The sequence below is a fragment of the Spermophilus citellus genome, assembly GCF_964194105.1.
Source record: "Spermophilus citellus genome assembly, chromosome: 1".
NCBI lineage: Eukaryota > Metazoa > Chordata > Mammalia > Rodentia > Sciuridae > Spermophilus > Spermophilus citellus.
The window spans coordinates 178,957,818-178,979,979 of record NC_138182.1 but is presented as its reverse complement, the minus strand read 5'-3'; the positions used below and the strand labels follow the sequence as shown (position 1 = coordinate 178,979,979).

At 34.3% G+C, this 22,162-nt stretch overlaps 1 protein-coding gene across 3 annotated transcripts in view; it reads right to left on the bottom strand.

Annotated features, from left to right (window-relative positions):
- ADAMTS19 (ADAM metallopeptidase with thrombospondin type 1 motif 19) overlaps positions 1-22,162 on the bottom strand; it is a 254,721-nt gene that overhangs the window by 186,036 nt on the left and 46,523 nt on the right. For 2 of the 3 annotated variants that reach the window (XM_081281410.1, XM_081281411.1), the window contains exons 4-6: positions 9,582-9,754; positions 8,327-8,410; positions 7,451-7,608 (exon numbers count right to left, since the gene is read on the bottom strand). In XM_081281410.1, the coding sequence (XP_081137536.1) occupies positions 7,451-7,608; positions 8,327-8,410; positions 9,582-9,754 (415 nt within the window). The remainder of the gene's footprint in view (positions 1-7,450; positions 7,609-8,326; positions 8,411-9,581; positions 9,755-22,162) is intronic. The other variant, XM_081281412.1, reaches the window with a different exon arrangement.

The window sequence follows — 22,162 nt, the reverse complement described above, 5'->3', positions numbered from 1 at the left end:
ATAATTACATTCTTTGAAAAAAATAAATCCCTGGAGGTTATCAATCACTGAAACTGACTGTGAATTCTAATAGTTAGTGTAATATATTGAAATCATTCTTTACTCCACACATAGGCATGGGATTAAAGGAAAACCAGTATAGAGATACAGAGTAAAATCTGAAAGTCTTCACACATGTCTATGCTGTATTTTTTTGTACATCCTGCCTTTGTCCATCCTGTTCCCTGTTCTTTAATGTATCAAAAATAATACTAGCTATTGAAATTGAGTGCTTACTATGGGTAAAGCACAGCGTTAGTTAATTTTTTAAGTCCATCATATCTAGTGAATCTGACATCCTGTGTGGAAGAGATATTATACCCATTTCTCAGAGGATAAACTAAAGATCAGTGAGGCCAAACAACTTGTCTAGGTAACACAACTTATATCAGACTAACTAGGATTAAAAACGTTGCTTTTCTACCTTGTGGGTCTTGCTACTTTCCATTCACATTTTAATCTTCCTTTGAATTTGAAATACTTCCTAACTCAAATTTCTGCCTTTTATTTTGCTGTCCCTTTTTGTAGGAAGTTATCATGGGCACTCATTTATTTTCTCATTACCTTTCTATCCATCAATTTACTGAATGCTGAAAAAATAAAATCAAGTAATAGCTAAATTAATCTGAAACAAAGAATATTTATCTGCCATTTTTTAAACATAAGTTTATTTGGTAACTTAACTGTTTGTTCTTTTGTTCTTTATCATGTAGCAAGTATCATACCTAATAAACTAATAGAATTTGGGAAGTAAGTTAGTCCAATATGAATTATTTAGTCAAAATTCAATTTGTGGTTCAGTGGTAGAGTGTTTTCCTAGTACTCGTGAGGCACTGGGTTTGATTCCCAGCACCATATAAAAAAAGTAAATAAACAAAATAAAGATATTGTGTCCATATGCAAATAAAAAAAAATTTTAAGATTTTAAAATATTTAAAAATTCAATAGCTTTGCAGTAGCTTTCACATACAAAGTACACTTACATTCTTTATAGCAAATAAAACTTTTCAAGTTTCAATACTTCATTGAATTCATCAGTAAGCCTACAGTGAAAATCCCAGGGCAAATAAGGCTGAGTCTACAAAAATACAAAGTGTAAATTATTAAATAAATTTTCACTGGATATAAAGAGCTAACAGAAGAAAAAGGAACTATTATTCATTTCACAATTTTGAAATGTCACAAGTTTCACAAATTATTTTCTCATTTAAATTAATCTTAACCTGTTTGTAAATTATGACTGGTACTGTTTAATATGTTAAAAGTTAATTCCATAAGTGTTCTAAGTCATTAGTTTATTTTCAATAATGAATGTTGATTCTCAAATGCATCTAAGATAATATAGAATAGGAAAATAATTTTATAAATAAGAAAAGTGAATTCTAGTCCAGGGCTGACAAAACTATCAATTAAAAGCATTTATAACATAATGAAATAATATGACAATAAAAAGATATTCATGATATTATGCCTGCCTCATTAATAAAAATTTATACAGAATCTTTTTTTGTTTGGTACCAAGGATTGAACTCAAGTGACCACTGAGCCACATCCCCAGCCCTATTTTGTATTTTTTTTTTTTTAACTTAGAGACTGGGTGTCACTGAGTTGCTTAGTGCCTTGCTTTTTGCTGAGGCTGGTTTTGAACTCACAATCCTCCTGTCTTTGCCTCCTGAGCCGCTGGGATTACAGGCGTGAGCCACCGCACCTGGCCAGAATCTTATTCAATTATTTACTTTTGGAAAAAAAAATAATGAATGTTCACTGCATGCTAGGTGTTACAACTTACATTCATTATCTTGTACCACTATCCTTATTTTATTGATAATAAGAGACTCAGGATAATTAATGAACTGAAGATCAATAGCTAGTATTTGCAAAAACATAGATCATTTCTATTCAATCATCCCATTTTATTAATTTTTGCTATTTCATATCTCTGTCACAATCAAAGCTACATGAACATCTTTCACGATGGACAAGGGCAATGACCTTCTAAATGGTTGAAGACATCAACCAAGTTCTGTCGTTACACTATTCTCCACACTACAACCAGAATTGTCATATTTTGACACAAATCCAATATTGTTAATGTCTTGCTTAAACATACAGAGAAGCTTCTCATTGCTCTTAAATGAGGAAAAAAAAACTCTTTATTGTGGCATTTACAATCTGCATAATCTGGACCTTGTTCTACTCTGGATTCAAATGATATTGCCACAGTTTTCTGCTCCATCCGTGCAGGTCTTCCTTCTCTCCAATTTCAAATCACTAGTGTACTTTCTTTTAGTCAACTCTATTGTGGTAAAATTTACATAAAATGCACAAATTCTGATAAATTTTGAGGAATGTATAAGTGCCTGTATTCAAAGCAAGATATACAGCATCTCCATCACTGCAGAAGTTTCCCTTGGGCATGCCTGTTTGCAATTTTACCCTACACTCAGAGAAAGCAACATCTGAAACCACAGATTAATTCTGCCTGTTCTACAACTTTATATAAATAGAATCCTCCTTCTGATCTCTGTTTTTAATTTAACTTTTTCACTCAACATAATGTTTTAACACTTATTCATGCTGTGTGTTTATCAGCAGTTTGATGAAGATGGTTCAACTGTATGAATATATGACAACATATCCACTCACTGGTAAATATACACTTAAGTTACCTAGAACTACCAAAAATTCTCAGTTACAAGTTTCTCTAGGAATAAATGTTTTTATTTTCCTTTGATAAATATCCAGAATCTGATCTGAGTTATATGGCCAACAAATGCCTAACTTTTAAAGAATATACTGTTATTACACATGCTTGAACATTTTTATCATCCCTCTAGGAGTGTTCCATATCTATCCTCATCATCATTGGGTGCTTTCAATTTTAAAAACTGAAGTCATTTGAATGAATGCAAATTTAATTTTCATTTTACGGATTATTAGTGATGCTGAGTATCTCTTCATATATTTATTGGAGATTCATATTTCTTTTTTATTTTTCTGAACTCTAGGAGTTTTATATGTTTATACATATGTTTGTACATATACATGTGCATATATATGCTCTGGATACAAGTTCCTGTTTATATATATATATGTATATATATATATATATATATATATATATATATATATATATATATACATATATATATATACACACACACACACACACACACACATACACACACACACACATATGGCATATATATATGGCAATTATCACATTTTTTGGTTTTCATTTTCAAATGTAGTCTTTCAGATAGGAGAATACTTTAATTTTGATATTAATATGTCTATTTGTGCTTTTTTGCATCCTAAGAAAGCATTGCCTTCTGTTAATGAAGATTTCAGTTTCTGGTTTTACTTAAAGTTTTATAGTTGTAGCTTTCATCTTTAAGCTTATGATTCTATATTAAAATTATGTTCAATGGGGGTTGAAATTCATGTTTTGTCATGCAGAGGTTCAGATATTTGAATATCATTTGAGGAATAGACTATCTTCATAGTTTTGAATTATATTGCTGGCTTTATTGAAAATCAGTTGAACACGTGTGCATTAGTCTACTTCCAGATTGCTTATTCTGTTTCATTGATACATATGATTAATTTTCAAAACTCTAATTTCTTGATTAACAAAACTTTATGGTAAGTTTTGAAATCAGATGGTGAAAGTCCACCGAATTTGTTCTTCAATACTGCTTTGGTTCCTCCAGTTCATTTGAATTTCCAAATAAAAGTACTGGAATAAGCTTTTCAATTTCTACCAAAAAGGCCTGCAGACCATTGGGCATGGTAGCACATGCCTGCAATTCTCCTACTCCAAAGGCTGAAGCAGAAGGATCACAAGTTCAAGGTTAGCATGAATAATAGTGACACCCTGTTTGAAAATAAAATGAAAAAGGCTAGGGATATAGTTAAGTAGTAGAGCATATGCCTGGCAGAAACATAGCTCTGGGTTTAATCCCCAGTACTGCAAATAATAAAGGCCTGAAGAAAGCTTCATTGGTATGTTTCAGTCAGATTTTCATCACTGTGACCAAAGACCTGACATGAACAACTAGAGGAGGAAAAATTTATTTTGGCTCACAGTTCCAGAGATATCAGTCCATAGAAATCCAACTTCACAGCTCTGGGCCCAAGGTGAGGCAGAATGTCATAGCAGAAGCGATGGTAGGGGAAGCAGTCGGGGCATGGCAACCAGGAAGCAGAGAGGGACCCTAGGGGAGATGTGCCCTTCCAGGTAACGCTCCCAGTGACCCACTTCCTCTAGCCACACTCCACCTGCCTACAGTTACCACTCAGTCAGTCCACTCAAACTAGGATGGACTCATTAGGTTACAATTCCAAAATCTAATCATTTTACTCTGAATATTTCTGCATTAAGTGGAGCTTTTAGGGGACATCTCATATTTATAACAGGATAACAGTGAATCTATAAATTTGAATTTACAAATTAATTTGAAGAAAATGAGCATCTTAATAATATTAAGTCTTCTGAAAATCTTTAGATTTTTAATTTCTCTCAGCATAACTCTATAGTCTCCATTTTAAAGGAATGCATGTAATCTGCTATTGTTAAGTATTTTATAACTTCAGAAATTAGGGTAGTTTTGTTTTTTCAACTGCCCATTTTTGGTATATAGAAATACAACTGAATTTTGCCAACTGAATTTATATCCTGTGACCTTAAAAATGCAGTTATAAGTTGGAGCATTTTCTTGCTATATTTTTAGAATTTCTTTGTACTGAGTCATAACAACTGTGGAGAGAATTTTTCTTCCTTATTCCCAGTATTTATATCTCTTCTTTCTGTGATATTTCATACGACAGTGAATAGACGTGGGAATGGTGGACCTTCTGACCTTACTTTCTGTCTTAACCAGAAAGCATTCAATTTTTACCATTAAGTGTAACGTTAGCTGTAGAATACTTTTTTTTAAGATATCCTTTCAGAGGTAGTATTTTATTGGTAGATCTTATTGGTAGCATTTCATTGACCATTGACGGGTTTTTTTTCTCTTCCTTTTAGTACATTAGAAATATTGTTTTATTGTCTTTGGACTATTTTTCTATTTTTTTTCTTTTCCCCATTTTTATTGTTGTACATAATGGTGGGATTCATTGTTGCATATTCATGCATATATACAACATAACAATATAATTTGGATCTACTGTTTTTCTGATGTGAAGTCAGTCATCAACCTTAACATTGTTCCCCCTATGAAATATATTTCTTTTCTCTGATGATACCTAAATAGAGCAATTATTGCTTGATATGCCAATTATGCTTTTTTTGGCTTGTTTTATATTTGGAGGACTTTTTTTGGTACTAGTGATTAAACCCAGGGCCAGTCATTTTATTATCACTTTTTTTTTTTTTTTTTTTTTGAGACAGGTCCTCACTAAGTTGCTAAGGCTGGCTTTGATTTTGTGATCCTCCAGCCCCAGCCTTCTGAGCCTCTGGGATTACTTACATGCGCCACCACGCCCAACAAATGTGAAGACTTTTCTACTACTATGCCTTCAGATTTTTTTTCTTACCCATTCTCACTCTTCTGAGACTCTAATTACAGCAACATTATTCTGATAAATTCAACATCTAAGATATCTCAGGATTGGTTTCTCTTGACTCTTTTCCCTGCTTCACATTTCATATTTCTTGGGTGATTTTTATTATGTTCTAGACATTGTGGATGGTATGTTACAGATGCTCAGAAATCTGCTGTCTTTCTTTGAAGAGTGCTGACTCTTGTTTTATTAGGCAATTCTATTACTAGCACACCACACTAAATTTATGCAAGTTTTAGTTTATTCTTTAGTGTGAATGATCTCTCAAAAGTTCAAGAAGATTCCCAAGTTCCTATAAATTGGTGGAAATCAACCTCCAAACTGTGCTGAGTCAGGTTTCAAGGTTGGCTTGGTCAATAAGAGTAGGCCTTTCTCTGGGACATGGAATATATGATGAAGCACAGACTTTCTGTTTTCTCAGAAAAAAAAAATGTTAGAAGTGATATAAGATCTCATAAGATTGTTCCACTTTTGTGGCCTGAATCAACTCAATTCTACCTTTTTAAAATCTTTAGTCCATATTAGCAACCCTATGGTAGATTTGGGGGAGTCTCCATCTGTTATGTATTCATTCAAACCTGCCCTTGCCAAGTGCTCACAAATGATGTGCATATGTACCTTCTGGCATCTTCCCAAGCATAGGACTCTTATCTCTAGTGTTCTCAGTAGGAGCATTGTGATCTACCTAGACTGCAGCTTGCTGTAACAGTTAAGAAATTGTCCCCAGGCAAAAATGATAACTGTAGGGCTTCTCTAATGAATCTTCTTTTTTTTTTTTTTCAGTGACTGAAGTCTTGCATTCTTGTTCTGCAGTGACCAAAAACTATTGCCTCATAAATATTTTCCAGTTGTTTATTGGAGAAGCCCAGTATCAGTTATACCACATGCATTCTTGCATAGACATTTTTTTCCTTCTAAGTTTCTTATAATTAGGATTATCTTAATGTAATAAATTAACAATCTACCATGAATTCTATAGATTTATTTCAGAAAATCATATTTAAGTATATCTCTATGGTTTCTGTGATGTGAAATGCTAACACTTTTAATCACTAAAATTGTGAATCATTTATTTTTGCTGACTTGCAGCAAAACAAATTCATGGGAAATTACTAATATAAAGAACTTAAATAGATTATATTGTGACTCATTCTTATATTATATACATATGTACTACTATATTACATATATTTGTGAGTAGGATATTCCCAATGCAGTTCATAATTAATTAACTACTTAATTTAAATCATTTTCTTAGATGGAGCTGGAAAATTTGTAAATTGTTTAATTTAACTTAAGTTATATGGTGGTAATGGAAAAGCATAGAGTATAGTTTTAAAAATTTGAAGCTTCATGCAAATTCACCAGTTTTAACTTATAATTATCAATAGCTAAGTATTTGACATTAAAAATGAAGGTGAAGCTGGTTGTGGTAATGCACACCTGTAATCCCAGCAACCAGGGAAACTGAGGTCAAAGGATCACAAGTTCAAGGCCACTCTCAGCAAGTAATTGAGGCCCTAAGTAACTTAGTGAGACCCTGTCTCAAAATAAAAAATGCTGGGGATGTAGCTCAGTGGTAAAATTCCTTTTGGTTAAAAAAAATTAATTAGGTGAATTTATTTTTAAATTAACGAACCAAATGTTTTGTCAATATGCGATCCAATATTTGGCTATTCAGAAGTCAGTTGTTACCAATTGAGGCAGATGACTGAAATCATTACTATGCCCAAACATTTTTGGAACACAAAACCTGGAATAAAAGCATTCTCTCAAGGGATTAAAGGATTAACAGCATAGCTACTGAATTAAGAATGCTATTGAGCTGACTTTGGAAATTTACCTTGTTATAAGCACAGCTGCATCCACTGAAGTCAAGTCTTCCCCCCAGCTTGTGGACATCTCTAAATGTATGTCATTCTTCTTGCCAAATTCTTCATGTTGCCATTTACAAAAACTCTCCAGCATTTTCTCTCCATGATGCCCAATATACAGATCTGCCTGTAACACAATATATATTTACTTCAAGGTAGATTTTTCTTAGATATACAAAAAAAAAAAAAAAAAAAAACTAAACTAAAAACTGAGGAAACTTCCTGAATTACTAAAGCAGACTGCTACCATAACATTAATTAGAACCTGGCTATTCTGGAAGACATTTAGCATTAATTTAGCCTGAGCTGAAAAAATCTTAAAACTTTGTGAAGTTACAATAGTATAAAATCTGCTTAATGCTTCTCTGAAAAAGGAAAGAGGTACAACGGAACATTAGAAGATGTGGAACTTTTAGACTTAAATAACTCATTTCTTATACAATTTAAGAACAACATTTTTCTGAAGTGTCTGTTAGGTAGTATGCCAAAATGATGCCACAGACTGTGGTATATTTAAACGAACTACAGATAAGAAAATGCTTTTAAAGCACATGTTTAACTAATAGAAAAAATCTGTCATTTAAAATGGCTTTTTAAAGTGACATTTTGGAAAGTTAAGGTTTGTTGTCAGGATCCTTGGAAACTAAAAACATTCCATTTTTTGAAAAAAAAAATGAGGTATTAAGCAACACTAAAAGGCAGTTTTATGTATACTTTAAGTGACTCAGTGGATATTTCTGGATTTTAAGTCAATAAAACTATATCCCTAACATTCCCTTTACTTAAAAGTTCCTGAACACAGTTTCTTACCCACTTAATTGAATAAAAACTCAAGACTTTCTTACTGGAGTTTCATGGAGCAGAATAAGCTTTATCACACGAAGATTGACCTGCACACCAAGACTCTTGTGTTGGAAAAGGTTAAAAACCTAAAAACAAATAAAAATTAAAAACCTAAAATAAAACTGAAAAACATCTTGATTTTTCTTAAAGGCCAAACATGGGGAAAGTCTCAGTTTGGTTGAGAAATCTTATTTTAAAATGCTGGAAAATAAGATGATTTTTAATGGTGGTTTGATTTAAAAATAAACTTAGCATTTATTTAATTTGTATTAGAAAATATATAACTGGCAAACCAAAGCCATGCTTTCAGCCTAATTACTACATAGAAGAGACTGACGTCATTAGGCTACGTCATTAGCACACTCCTGGAGTGCTCAGGATGCAACAGAATATGGACAGAATTCTCTGAAGTGTGAAAACCCTGCCCACTGGAAAAACAGTCAAGTGACAGTAAACGTAGTAAAAACAGTAAAAACAGTAAACTTATCCCTGAATCAATGATTCTTACCTTGCCTTCTATAGTAACTGGAATTAAAAATGGACATTTGCCTTTGGTCTTTATTTCTGTTTATTTTCCCTAAGAACTATTCTTTATTACGATCTGCTAGTTTTTCCTTGAAGAAAGTTTACCCAACAGAATTACAGTGAAGTCAAAGGATTAAGTTGGTAGGATACATCCCTAGAATCCTAGATATAAACTAGATTTCTTCAGTCCAGGAACTGTTAACTAAATTTAGCTATGTAAGTTTACCTGGCTAACATTTTATCGAGTAAATTTTAGGTTTTAGTTGTCAACTATAGCCATTTAATTTTACATACATATGTAAGAGCTCAGTGGTTACCAACATCTATTTTTACACAACCTCCTAATTAACCTACAGAGATTTTGGTAGGGTCATGCATGTAAACAAATATTGTAACATTCTGATATCAACAAATGACCTTTATAAGAGAGAAGGAAAATAAAGGCATAAAAAGAAAGAGAGAAAAGAATAAAAGAGAAAGAGTTTTGCCACATGAAAATTAACAATAAAGGTTTTTTTTTAATTAAATGTGAATCATTATTTTGACATCTCTTTGGAGATGAATCATTTTGGTATACCCAAGATACCAAATCAATATTTTTACTGATGTCAATAAAAGAAAGGAACAGGAATGAGTTAATTTTTTTTAGAAAAACTTCATTATAAATACTCACACATTTCTTCCTTAGAGTTTTCTTGAAAAAATTCCAAGCGCACTTTAAAGTTTGCCTACCATATTTAAGATGGTTAGAATGAATCTCCTGGCTGCATCTGCTCCATGATAAGAAACCATTGCTGGATCTGCAACCACTACAGTCTCTATGTTGTATTCTTGAGGTAATTTGTATGAATACCGCTTCCCTCTTCCATTCTCTGCTATTTTTTTAGACCTAGGTCTTCCTTTATCTGCAACAAAGAAATGAATTTTCAAATGTACCTCTATCTTGGTTAGGTTAATAATGTTAATCTTCATAGTAGTGACAGAACCAATTATGTTCCCTGCACAGATGAAATCTCAAAGGGTACTTGGCTTTGGAGTATAAACTTAAAATCAGGTAGGATGGGCTTCTGCCATTTATTAGCTCTGCCAGTTTCTCCCAGTCAATCTCAACTTCCTCATCTGTGAAATGAATAATAATATCACCTACTTTCTATAGAGTCATTGATAATGGCTTAGAAGATCACATTAGTAAAATTTCTATCACAGAATTCCATATACACAAAATAACTCAGTAAATAAAATATATTGTAATTTTCTTTTGACACAAATATTGAACATATTACATAAATTAAGTACTGGAAGTGAAAGCTCCACACATTCTAACTTCATGCAGGTGATCACAACTTCTTAATCATTATAAATGAACAAGAATTTGGCTTCACTTTCTGTCAGGAGCACATCAAAGTTATACCTTTGAATGATAAAGATTCCTTAAACACAGGCAAATACAAGGAGAAAATACAAACAAAATAAGTTTGCCTACATAAAAATTAAACACTTCTCTTTATCAAACCATGCCACTTTCAGAATGAAAACCATACCAATGAGGAGCAATATTTTAATGCATTTTCAGAATAAAGAAATGAAGGGCCACTATATATGGATAGCAGATAACTCAATTGAAAAATGAGTGAAGGACTTGAATAGTCATTTCTCACAAGAATTAACTAAATGAGTAATTGGTATCTTTCTCTGGTGCCCTCAGGGCAATACAAATTATAATAATAATTACTATAATTATACTTATATATTATAATATAAGAAATAGATGGATAACTGAATTTTGGCCCATTTGTTTAACAAAAAATAATAAACCACTACTGAACAATGAAAAGAAACCAATTGCTTCAAGGTGGAAGATACATATGAACCTCATAGGGATGAGCAAGGAAGAAAGTTACAACATAGAAGATAGTGTGATTCTATTTATAGAAACATCAAAAGCTGAGAAGATATCATGTTATCTTCCATAGGAGATACCAAAGCCTAGGAGTGGGCAAAAGAACCATATAAACTCACAGTAATATTTAGTAGGCAACACTCCTACAAGTTTAGGAACAGACTCATCTTGGCAGGATCAACACCTAATAAACGCATTATGGGAAATATATATATATATATATATATATATATATATATATATATATATACATATATATATTTCTCATATATATGAGAAATTTCAATTTATGCACATGTTGTCACATTTTATTCTCAGATTTTAGAGAAGTTGTAAAGCAGAGATTATTGGTTGTCTATATTCATTGCTTATTCTTTCCTTTAGGAATAGAAAATTCTTTCTCACTTTTGTCTTTTACTTGGGTCTGTGACTAGCTTACCAGAAGCAATTCTTAGCTTGTGGCTCAATGGGGTGTGATCACGTAGCTGCATGTTTAAGAATGGAATATGGGCAGAATGGTATGTGCAAGAAAGTCAAGGTTTGAACATCTTCTCTCATATGCAAAAGGTAGGACAAAGTCTTTGGGGGAAAAGCAGGGGTTGGATCTGGTAAGCCTAGAGGGATCAGTGGAGTAGAAGATTGAGTGGAAGGAAGGAGAGATGGGACAGGAGAAGAAATGCAGAATTTACTCCAAAAAATTATGCTATGTACATGTGCAAACACACCACATGAATTCCACCTCTGTGTGTATTTATAAAGCATCATAGATAAAAAAATAAGTAAATAAATAGAAGAAAGACGGGTAGAGTAGAGGAAGGAGGAGGGTAGTACAATAGAAGGCACTTAGAATGGAACAAATTGAAGTCCATGCATGGGTGACGATCAACCCAACTAGATGTAACTATAATGCATTAATGAAAACATTCAAAAAAACAAAAAAGAAAATTCCTTGTCCCTTACTTTTTCTCTCTGCTTCATGCCATGGTCAAGAAATTAGAAACGGACCTGTGCAGGATCCAGGCTCACAGTAGGCCCAGGTCCATCCTGCCACTGGCAGACACTTGCTGGAGCTCAGGCTGTGGCACAGGACCACCCACACTGAAATACACAGGACTCAGGCTGATGGTGGTTCCAAGCTCTCCACCCCCCTCCCACCTGGGAGCCCAAGGATAACCCACTTCCATCTTGGGACACTGCAGACATCGCCATAGCCTTCCCCACACAGTAGACCCTAACTTTTGACAACAGAAAGGGCCTAGAAGCAGCTGCATCTCAGAGCAGGCATCCCAAAGACAGTGTAAGGCCCACTCTTTCAGCTCCATCTTTGTAAGACAATGCATCCAGAGTGGGGCATTTCCACTGTTATCTCAAATTAACCTCGGCTATTGCTGCCATCAACTTTAGTTGCGGGTAGCATATATTGAGGGACACTAGTAGGGTCTGGAAGCCCAATATCAAGGTGATGTACAGACAATCTGCCTGGGCACTACAAGAATATAGGGTAGAAACAGTAATATCTCAGATCCACATTGCAAGAAAGGAAGACACATAGACATGAAAAAACAAGGGAGGAAAGTGCCCTAAACAAATCAGATACTACAATAACAGAACCCATGGACAGCAAACTCAATGAAATGTCAGAGAAGGAGTTCAGAAGGTTCATAATTAAAATAATCTATGAATTAGAGAATGACCTAAATGATTAAATACAGGCAAAAAATGATCACTCCAACAAAGAAATAAGAGAGCAAATATAGGTAGAAAAGATTACCTCAAGAAAGATATAGACTCTGGAAAAAAAAAAACAGACAGAAGTCTTTGAAATGAAGAAAAAATTAAACCAAATAAAAAATTCAATAGAAAGTATAACCAATAGACTTAGTAACTTGGAAGAAAGAGTGTCAGATAAGGAAGACAAAGTATACAATCTGGAAAATAAAGTTGACCACACAGTGAATAAGGTTAGAAACCATGAACAGAACATCCAAGAATTATGGGGCAGCATCAAAAGACCAAACTTAAGAATTACTGAGATAGAGGAAGGCACAGGCTTTCAAACAAAAGGAATGTACAATCTTCAATGAGATAATATCAGAAAATTTCCCAAGCACAAATTACAAATTGGAAAACCAAATACAAGAGGCTTACATGACACCAAAAGTACAAAATTGCAACTGATATACACCAAGGCACATTATAATGAAAATGCCTAGCATTCAGAATAAGGATAGAATCTTAAAAGCCGCAAGAGAAAGGAATTAGGGGGAGACCAATTCGTATCTCAGCAGATTTTTCTCAACTGAGACACTCAAAGCCAGGAAATCATGGAACAACATAAACCAAGCTCTGAAAGAAAATAGATGTAAACAAAGAATATTTTATCCAGCAAAAGTAAGCTTTAGATTTGATGATGAAATAAAGACCTTCCATGATAAACAAAAGTTAAAAGAATTTACAACTAGAAAGCTTGCCCTACAGAACATTCTTGGCAAAATATTCCACAAAGAGGAAATGAAAAACCAATGATGAGAATCAGCAGAAGGAAGTATTATACTAAAGGAAAAAAACTAATCAGAGGAGAAACCATGTCAAGTTAAATACCAAAAAAAAAAAAAAAAGGCTGGGAATACAAATCATGTCTCAATAATAACCCTGAATGTTAATGGCCTAAACTCACCAATCAAAAGACATAGACCAGCAGATTGGATCAAAAACAAAGACCCAACAATATGCTGCCTCCAAGAGACTCATCTCACAGGAAAAGATATCCACAGACTAAAAGTGAAAGGTTGGAAAAAATCATACCACTCACATGGGCTGCAGAAGCAAACAGGGGTTTCCATCTTTGATATAAAGATATTTGATATAAATAAAGTAGACTTCAGGCTAAAGTTAATCAAAAGAGATAAAAAAGAGCACTACATACTGCTCAAGGGAACCATATACCAACAAGACTTAACAATTATAAATACATATGTCCCAAACAATGGAGCATCTATGCTTATCAAACAAACTCTTCTCAAGTTCGAAAGTCATATAGACCACAATAATTTTGGGTGACTTTAACATACATCTTTCACCACTGGATAAATCTTTCAAACAAAAGCTGAACAAAGAAACCATAAAACTCAATAAAGCAAACAATTACTTAGACTTAAATATATAGAATATTTCATCCATCAAGGAGTGGATACTCTTTCTTCACAGAAGCACATGGATCCTTCTCTAAAATAGATCATATACTATGCCACAAAGCAAATCTTAGCAAATATCAAAAAGTAGAGATACTACCCTGTATTCTATCAGATAATAATGGAATGAAATTAGAAATTGATGATAAAATAAGAAATAAAAGCTAGTCCAACACCTGGAGACTAAATATGCTACTGAATGAACAATGGGTGGCAGAAGACATCAAGGAGGAGATGATAAAAATTTTAGAGGTAAATGAGAACACAGATAGTCATACAGAAATCTCTGGGACACTGTGAAGGCGGTTCTAAGAGGACAGTTCATTGCATGGAGTTCATTCCTTAAAAGAAGAAAAAGTCAACAAATAAATGATTTAACATTACATCTCAAAGCCCTATAAAAAGAAGACAGATCTATACCAAAAGCAGTAGAAGACAGGAAATAATTCAAATCATAGCTGAAATCAATAAAATTGAAACAATAGAAACAATCGACAAAACAAAAAGTTGATTCTTTAAAAAATAAATAAAATTTACAGACCCTTAGCCATGCTAACAAAAGGAAGCAGAGAGAAAACTCAAATTACTAACATATAAGATAAAAAGAAAATATCACAACAGACACAACATATCTCACAAATACAGAAGTGGTGAAAGAGGGCATCCCTCTCTTGTTCTAGAAATACAGAAGATAATTAGAAATTATTTTTTGAAAACTTGTACTCCAATAAAATAGAAAATTTCGAAGGTATTGACAAATTTTTAGAGTCATATGATTTGTCCAAATTGAATCAGGACAAAATACACAATTTAAACAGATCAATTTCACAGGATGAAATAGAATACACCTTCAGAAGCCTACCAACCAAGAAAAGTCCTGGACCGAATGGATACACAGACGAGTTCTACAAGACCTTTAAAGAAGAACTAATACCAATACTCTTATATTTATTTCAGGAAATAGAAAAAGAGGCAGCACTTCCAAACTCATTTGGTGAGGCCAATATCACCCCGATTCCCAAACCAGGCAAAGACACATCAAACAAAGAAAACTTCAGACCAATATATCTAGTAACATAGATGCAAAAAATTCTCAATAAAATTCTGGAAAATTGAATATCAAAACATATCAAAAGATTGTGCACCATGATCAAGTGGGGTTCATTCCAGGGATGCAAGATTGTTTCAACATGTGAAAATCAATAAATATAATTCATCACATCAATAGACTTAAAGATAAAAACCATATGATCATCTTATTAGATGCAGAAAAAGTATTTGAAAAAATACAGCACCCCTTCATGTTCAAAACACTAGAAAAACTAGGGATAACAGGAACATATCTCAACATCATAAAAGCTATCTATGCTAAATCCCAGGTCAACATCATTCTAAATGGAGAAAAACTGAAAGCATTCCCTCTAAAAACTAAGCAGGAAGTGTGAATCAGGAGGTAGAGTGATACCAGATTTCACACTGTACTACAGAGCAATAGTAACAAAAACAGGATGGTACTGGTACCAAAACAGGCTGGTGGACCAATGGTATAGAATAGAGGACACAGAGACCAATCCAAAAAATTACAACTATCTTATATTCAATAAAGGGGCTAAAAGCATGCAATGGAGGAAGGATAGCATCTTCAACAAATGGTGCTGGGGAAACTGGAAATCCATATGCAACAAAATGAAACTGAATCCCCTTCTCTCACCATGCACAAAAGTTAACTCAAAATGGATCAAGGACCTTGATATCAAATCAGAGACTATGCGTCTGATAGAAGAAAAGGTTGGCTCCGATCTACATATTGTGGGGTCGGGCTCCAAATTCCTTAATAGGACACCCATAGCACAAGAGTTAATAACTAGAATCAACAAATGGGACTTACTCAAACTAAAAAGTTTTTTTCTCAGCAAGAGAAACAATAAGAGAGGTAAATAGGGAAAAAATGTTTACTCCTCACACTTCAGATAGAGCCCTAATATCCAGAGTACACAAAGAACTCAAAAATTAGACAATAAGATAACAAATAACCCAATCAACAAATGGGCCAAGGACCTGAACAGACAGAGAAATGCAAATCAAAACCACCCTAAGATACCTTCTCACTCCAGTAAGATTGGCAGCCACTATGAAGTCAAACAACAAGTGCTGGCAAGGATGTGGAGAAAAGGGTACACTTGTACATTGCTGGTGGGACTGCAAATTGGTACGGCCAATTTGGAAAGCAGTTTGGAGATTCCTGGGAAAGCTGGGAATGGAACCACCATTTGACCCTGCTATTGCCCTTCTCGGACTATTCCCTGAAGACCTTAAAAGAGCATGCTACAGGGATACTGCCACATCGATGTTCATGGCAGCACAATTCACAATAGCTAGACTGTGGAACCAACCCAGATGCCCTTCAATAGATGAATGAATAAAAAAAAATGTGGCATTTATACACAATGGAGTATTACGCAGCACTAAAAAATGACAAAATCGTGGAATTTGCAGGGAAATGGATGGCATTAGAGCAGATTATGCTAAGTGAAGCTAGCCAATCCCTAAAAAACAAATGCCAAATGTCTTCTTTGATATAATGAGAGCAACCAAGAACAGAACAGGGAGGAAGAGCAGGAGGAAAAGATTAACATTAAATAGAGTCATGAGGTGGGAGGGAAAGGGAGAGAAAAGGGAAATTTCATGGAAATGGAAGGAGACCCTCATTGTTATACAAAATTACATATAAGAGGTTGTGAGGGGAATGGGAAAAAAAACAAGGAGAGAAATGAATTACAGTAGATGGGGTAGAGAGAGAAGATGGGAGGGGAGGGGAGGGCGGATTGTAGAGGATAGGAAAGGTAGCAGAATACAACAGTTACTATTATGGCATTATGTAAAAATGTGGATGTGTAACTGATGTGGTTCTGCAATCTTTGTAATGTTTTGAATAACCAATAAATAAATAAATAAAAATAAATAAATAAAAATAAAAGTAAAAACTGTAACAAGGCAGGGATGCCCTCTTTCACCACTTCTATTTAACATGGTTCTTGCAACACTGGCCAGAACAATTAGACAGATGAAAGAAATTAAAGAGATATGGTTGGGTAAAGAAGAATTCAAATTAGCACTATTTGCCAACCATATGATTCTATACCTAGAAGACCCGAAAAGTTCCACCAGAAAACTTCTAGATCTAGTAAATGAATTCAGCAAAATAGCAGGATACAAAATCAACATCCATAAATCAAAGGCATTTCTCTATATCAGTGACAAATCCTCTGAAAGGGAAATAAGGAAAACTACCCCCATTTACAATAGTATATAAAAAAGAAATACTTGGGGCTGGGGTTGCGGCTCAGCGGTAGAGCACTCGCCTAGCATGTGTGAAGCCCTGGGTTCGATCCTCAGCATCACATAAAAATAAAAATAAATAAATAAATATATCTTAAAAATTAAAATACTTGGGAATTAACTAATAGGTGAAATACCTCTACAAAGAAAACTACACAATGCTAAAGAAATAAATCAAAGAAGATTTTAGAACCACTGTTTGACCCAGCTATCCCACTCTTCCATCTGTACACAAAGAAGTTAATATCAGCATACCAAGGTAACACAGCCACATCAATGTTTATAGCAGCTGAATTCACAATAGCTAAACTGTGGAATCAACCCTAAATGCCCTTCAATAAATGAACAGACAAAGAAACTGGGTATATATAGACAAAGGAATATTACTCAGCATTAAAAGAATAAAATTATAGCAGTTGCAGGTAAATTAATGGAGTTGGAGAATATCATGCTAAGCCAAATAAGCCAATCCCCAAAAACCAAATGCCAAATGTTTTCTCCAATAAGTGGCTGCTGATCCATAATGGCGGGGGGCATGGAAAAAATGGAGGAACTTTGGGCAAAGAAGAGGTAGGGGTGGAAAGGAGGGTGGAGGCAGGAATGATGGTGGAATGAGATAGACATCATTACTCTAAACACATGTATAAATACACATATGGTGCAACACTACATCATGTAAAACCAGAGAAATGAAAAGTTGTGCTGCAATTCTGCACAATGAATCAAAATGCATTCTGCTGTCATATATACCTAATTAAAATAAATTATTAAAAAAGAAGACTTTAGAAGGTGGAAAGATCTACCTTGTTCTTGGATAGGTAGAATTAATATTGTCAAAATTACCATACTACCAAAAGCACTGTACATATAATGCAATTGAAATAAAAATCCCAATGACATTCCTCATAGAAATAGAAAAAGCAGTCATAAAATTAATCTGGAAAAATAAAAGACCCAGAAAATCTAAAGCATTCCTTAGCAAGAAGAGTGAACCAGGTGGCATCACATTACCAGACCTTAAATTATACTGCAGAGCAATAGTAACAAAAACATCATGATATTGGCACCAAAATAGACTTGTAGACCAAAGGTACAGAATAGAGGACACAGAGACTAAACCACATAATTAAGTCATCTTATATTAGACAAAGGTGCCAAAAACATGCATTGGAGAAAAGATAGTCTTTTCAACAAATGGAGCTGGGAAAATTGGAAATCCATATGCAACAAAATGAAATTAAACCCCTATTTCTAACCATACACAAAATTCAACTCAAAGTGGATCAAGGACCTAGGAATGAAACCAGTGACACTGCACAAGAACTAATATCAAGAATCAATACACAGGATGGATTCAAACTAAAAAGTTTCTTCTCAGCAAAAGAAACAATCAATGAGGTAAATAGAGAGCCTACATCTTGGGAGCAAATCTTTACCCCTCACACATCAGCTAGAGCACTAGTCTCTAGGATATATAAAGAACTCAAAAATCTAAGCACCAAAAAAAAACAAATAACCCAATCTATAAATGGTCCAAGGAACTGAACAGACACTTCTCAAAAGATGATATACAATCAATCAACAAATATATGAAAAAAATGTTCTACATCTCTAGTAATTAGAGAAATGCAAATCAAAACTACTATTTCATCTCACTCCAGTCAGAATGGCAGCTATTGAGAATACAAACAACAATAAGTGTTGGTGAGGATGTGGGGGAAAAGGCACACTCATGCACTGCTGGTGGGACTACAAATTGGTTCAGCCAATATGGAAAGCAGTATGGAGAATCTCTGGAAAACTTGGAATGGAACCACCATTTGACCCAGCTATCCCACTCCTTGGTGTATACCTAAAGGACTTAAAAACAGCATACTACAGGGACACAGCCACATCAATGTTTATAGCAGCACAATTCAAATAGCTAAACTATAGATCCAACCTAGAGGCCTTTCAGTAGATGAATGGATAAAGAAAATGTGGCATGTATACACAATTTAATATTACTCAGTATTACTAGAGAATTAAAAATCATGGCATTTGCAGGGAAATGGATGGAGATGGAGAATAGAATACTAAGTGAAATTTGCCAATCCCGAAAAAACAAATGCCAAATGATTTCACTGATTTAAGGATGCTCATCTATAATATGCTGCAGGGGGTGTGGGATGGGAGGATTAAATGAACTCTAGGTAGGGGAAAAGGGAAAAGGGGAGTGGAAGGGAGGGGGCTTAGGGGTAGGAAAGATGGTGGAATGTGATGGTCATTATTACTTTGTGTACAACCAGAGATATGAAAAACTATGTTCTATATATGTAATATAAATTGAAATGCATTCTATTGTCATATATAACAAATTAAAATTTTAAAAATTTAAAAAAGAAAGAAATTAGACAAAGTGCTGTGAGATAAGGTAGATATTACAGAAGATAACACTTTCAGAGGATAGTGAATATAAGATAGGAAGAATCTAGACAACTGGATGTTGTCACTGGTCAGACTGGCCAGTCTTCCCTGTCCCACCTGAATACTTATAAACTGTAACACATTCAAGGAAAAAACATTCTATATTTGAAGCACTGTATTTGCTTGTTTTATAGTGGCCACGCCTATACCATAACTAAAAAATGGCTCTCACTTCCCTGCAGTTGGCATTAGATTCCCCCCAAGTCATGCTTCTATTTGCTGGGCTGTCCTTATTAGCACAATAGGAGCCCCTACAAAAGGAAAGACATAGTATTTACACTCCTTAATACCTGTCAGATTATAAGAACTATCCCTGTGTATTTAAAAAAAAAAATGCCTCTCACAGTCTATATGTAGCCATCAAAGTAATTTCATGTGTTCTAGATATTGTAGCTTGAATGGTAATTGTGCATGTGTGTGTGTATTGAAGGGTGCTGGGGATTGAACCCAGGGACTCATGTATGCCAGGCAAATGTTCTATCATAGAGTCATATCCCCTGCCCTGTAGCTTGAATGTTGACAAATTATTTGTGAGCTAATTTTTAATAAACTCTATGTTAAGTCAAAAATCCCAGCTTATCTTAAAACATTAGACCTTCAAGTACTAATTTGTCACTGAATAAATTCAAGAACAGACCAACCACCTAGTTCCCAAGACCTCTCCATGGCTATCCATGTTGCCATTGATACTGGTACTCTCCCTTTCAAGGACTTTTGTGTTAGCTGTTCTTTTGGCCTACACCACAGTTATTCCAGAAGTGTTTTTAACTTTTTCTTTATCAAAGAAGATTTCTTACTCATAATAAATACTAATGTTATGTATAACTATTATCAACCAATAAAAATAATGAAAAAAGTTAATGAAATAATATTTTGTCTCTCCTACTTAAAAAAAGTTAGAAATTACCAAGTTATTTATTGAATTACTCTCACATGTTTCCTAGTCTGAAAAAAAAAATCAATTCAACTAGAAAAAGAAGACAGCATATAACTACTGATAAAACTTAAAATCCACAGGACCTCAAAAGGTATGGAAACATTAGGATCATTAAACGTTCTGTAAATAATGTACAAAGAATTTTCAGATTGTGAAAATAAGCACTTATTTAGATGGGTTCGATTTCAGACATCTTTGCAGAAGTTACTATATACCTGGAAGTCAGGAAAGGAGTGAAATGGAGACAGTTTAGGATCAATGAATGTGAAGTTGAATTCAGAGATTTGAGTTATATCACTGTAAGGAAGTAGTATGTTATGATTTGGAAGTGAGGTGTCTCCCAAAAGCTCATGTGTGAGACAATGCAAGAAGATGTAGAAGAAAAATGATCAGATTATTATGAGAATCTTAACTCAATTAGTGAATTAATTCCCCGAAGGGATTAACTGAGTGCTAACTGAAGGTGGGCAGAGTGTGTGGTTGGAGGAGGCGGGTCATTGGAGTGCCTTTTGGAGTACATGTTTTGTATCTGACCAGTGGGATTTCTCCCTCTGCTTTCTGATCATTACAGGAGTCACTTCTTTCTTCCACACTCTTCTGCCATGATGTTCTGACTCATCTTGAGTCCCCAAGGAATGGAGCTGGTCTTCTATAGACTGAGACCTCTGAAACTGTGAGCCCCTAAATAAACTTTTCCTCCTCTACAATTTTTGTGGTCTGGTCTTTTAGTCATGACGGGGGGAGGGGGAGGGGGATAAAAATTTGAGTAAAACAATGTGAAAAAGGAGAAGGGGGAAGGAGTCCTGAGAAGGGCCTCTATAGGGAGCATGCACATGGATGAAGACATGCTCATAAAGCAGATGAGGATGTAAGATAAATGAAAGGAGAACTAAAATAAGAAACAGGGAGAGTTTATAAAAAGAGAGGCTGTTTAATCAAGAGTGGTAGAAAGATTCTGTAAAAAATGGGTAGAAAAGTATGTTTCCTTTATTTGCCCCAGCTAGTGACAGCTGTCTTGGCCCTAATCTGTTAGCTTCCTGTGTCCTTATTTGCATATTACTTTTAAATGGACTCTCTGGAAGATGCTAGATTTCTTAAGAATCTCAAATTCATGGTAGTCTCCATCATACAAGTTAGCCAGTGTGTGTGAAAAATCATGAAAACTAAATCAATCATTTTCATATATTGCTTCCTTTGATGTTTTCATTGGCTGCAATTCTGCTTCATTCACTCTTTATTTCCTAAAAATTTAGATCATTTTCTACCCATGTTTCTATGCATGTAAAAAATAAAACAGTTGAGCCCGTATATGGTGGTGCATACTTATAATCCCAGCAGCTCAGGAGACTGAGGAAGGGGGATTGCAAGTTCTAAGTCAGCCTCAGCAACTAAACGAGACCCCGATCAACTTGGTGAGACCGTGACTCAAAATTTAAAAAAAAAAAAAATGAAAAGGGTTGGAGATGTTGCTCAGTGGTTC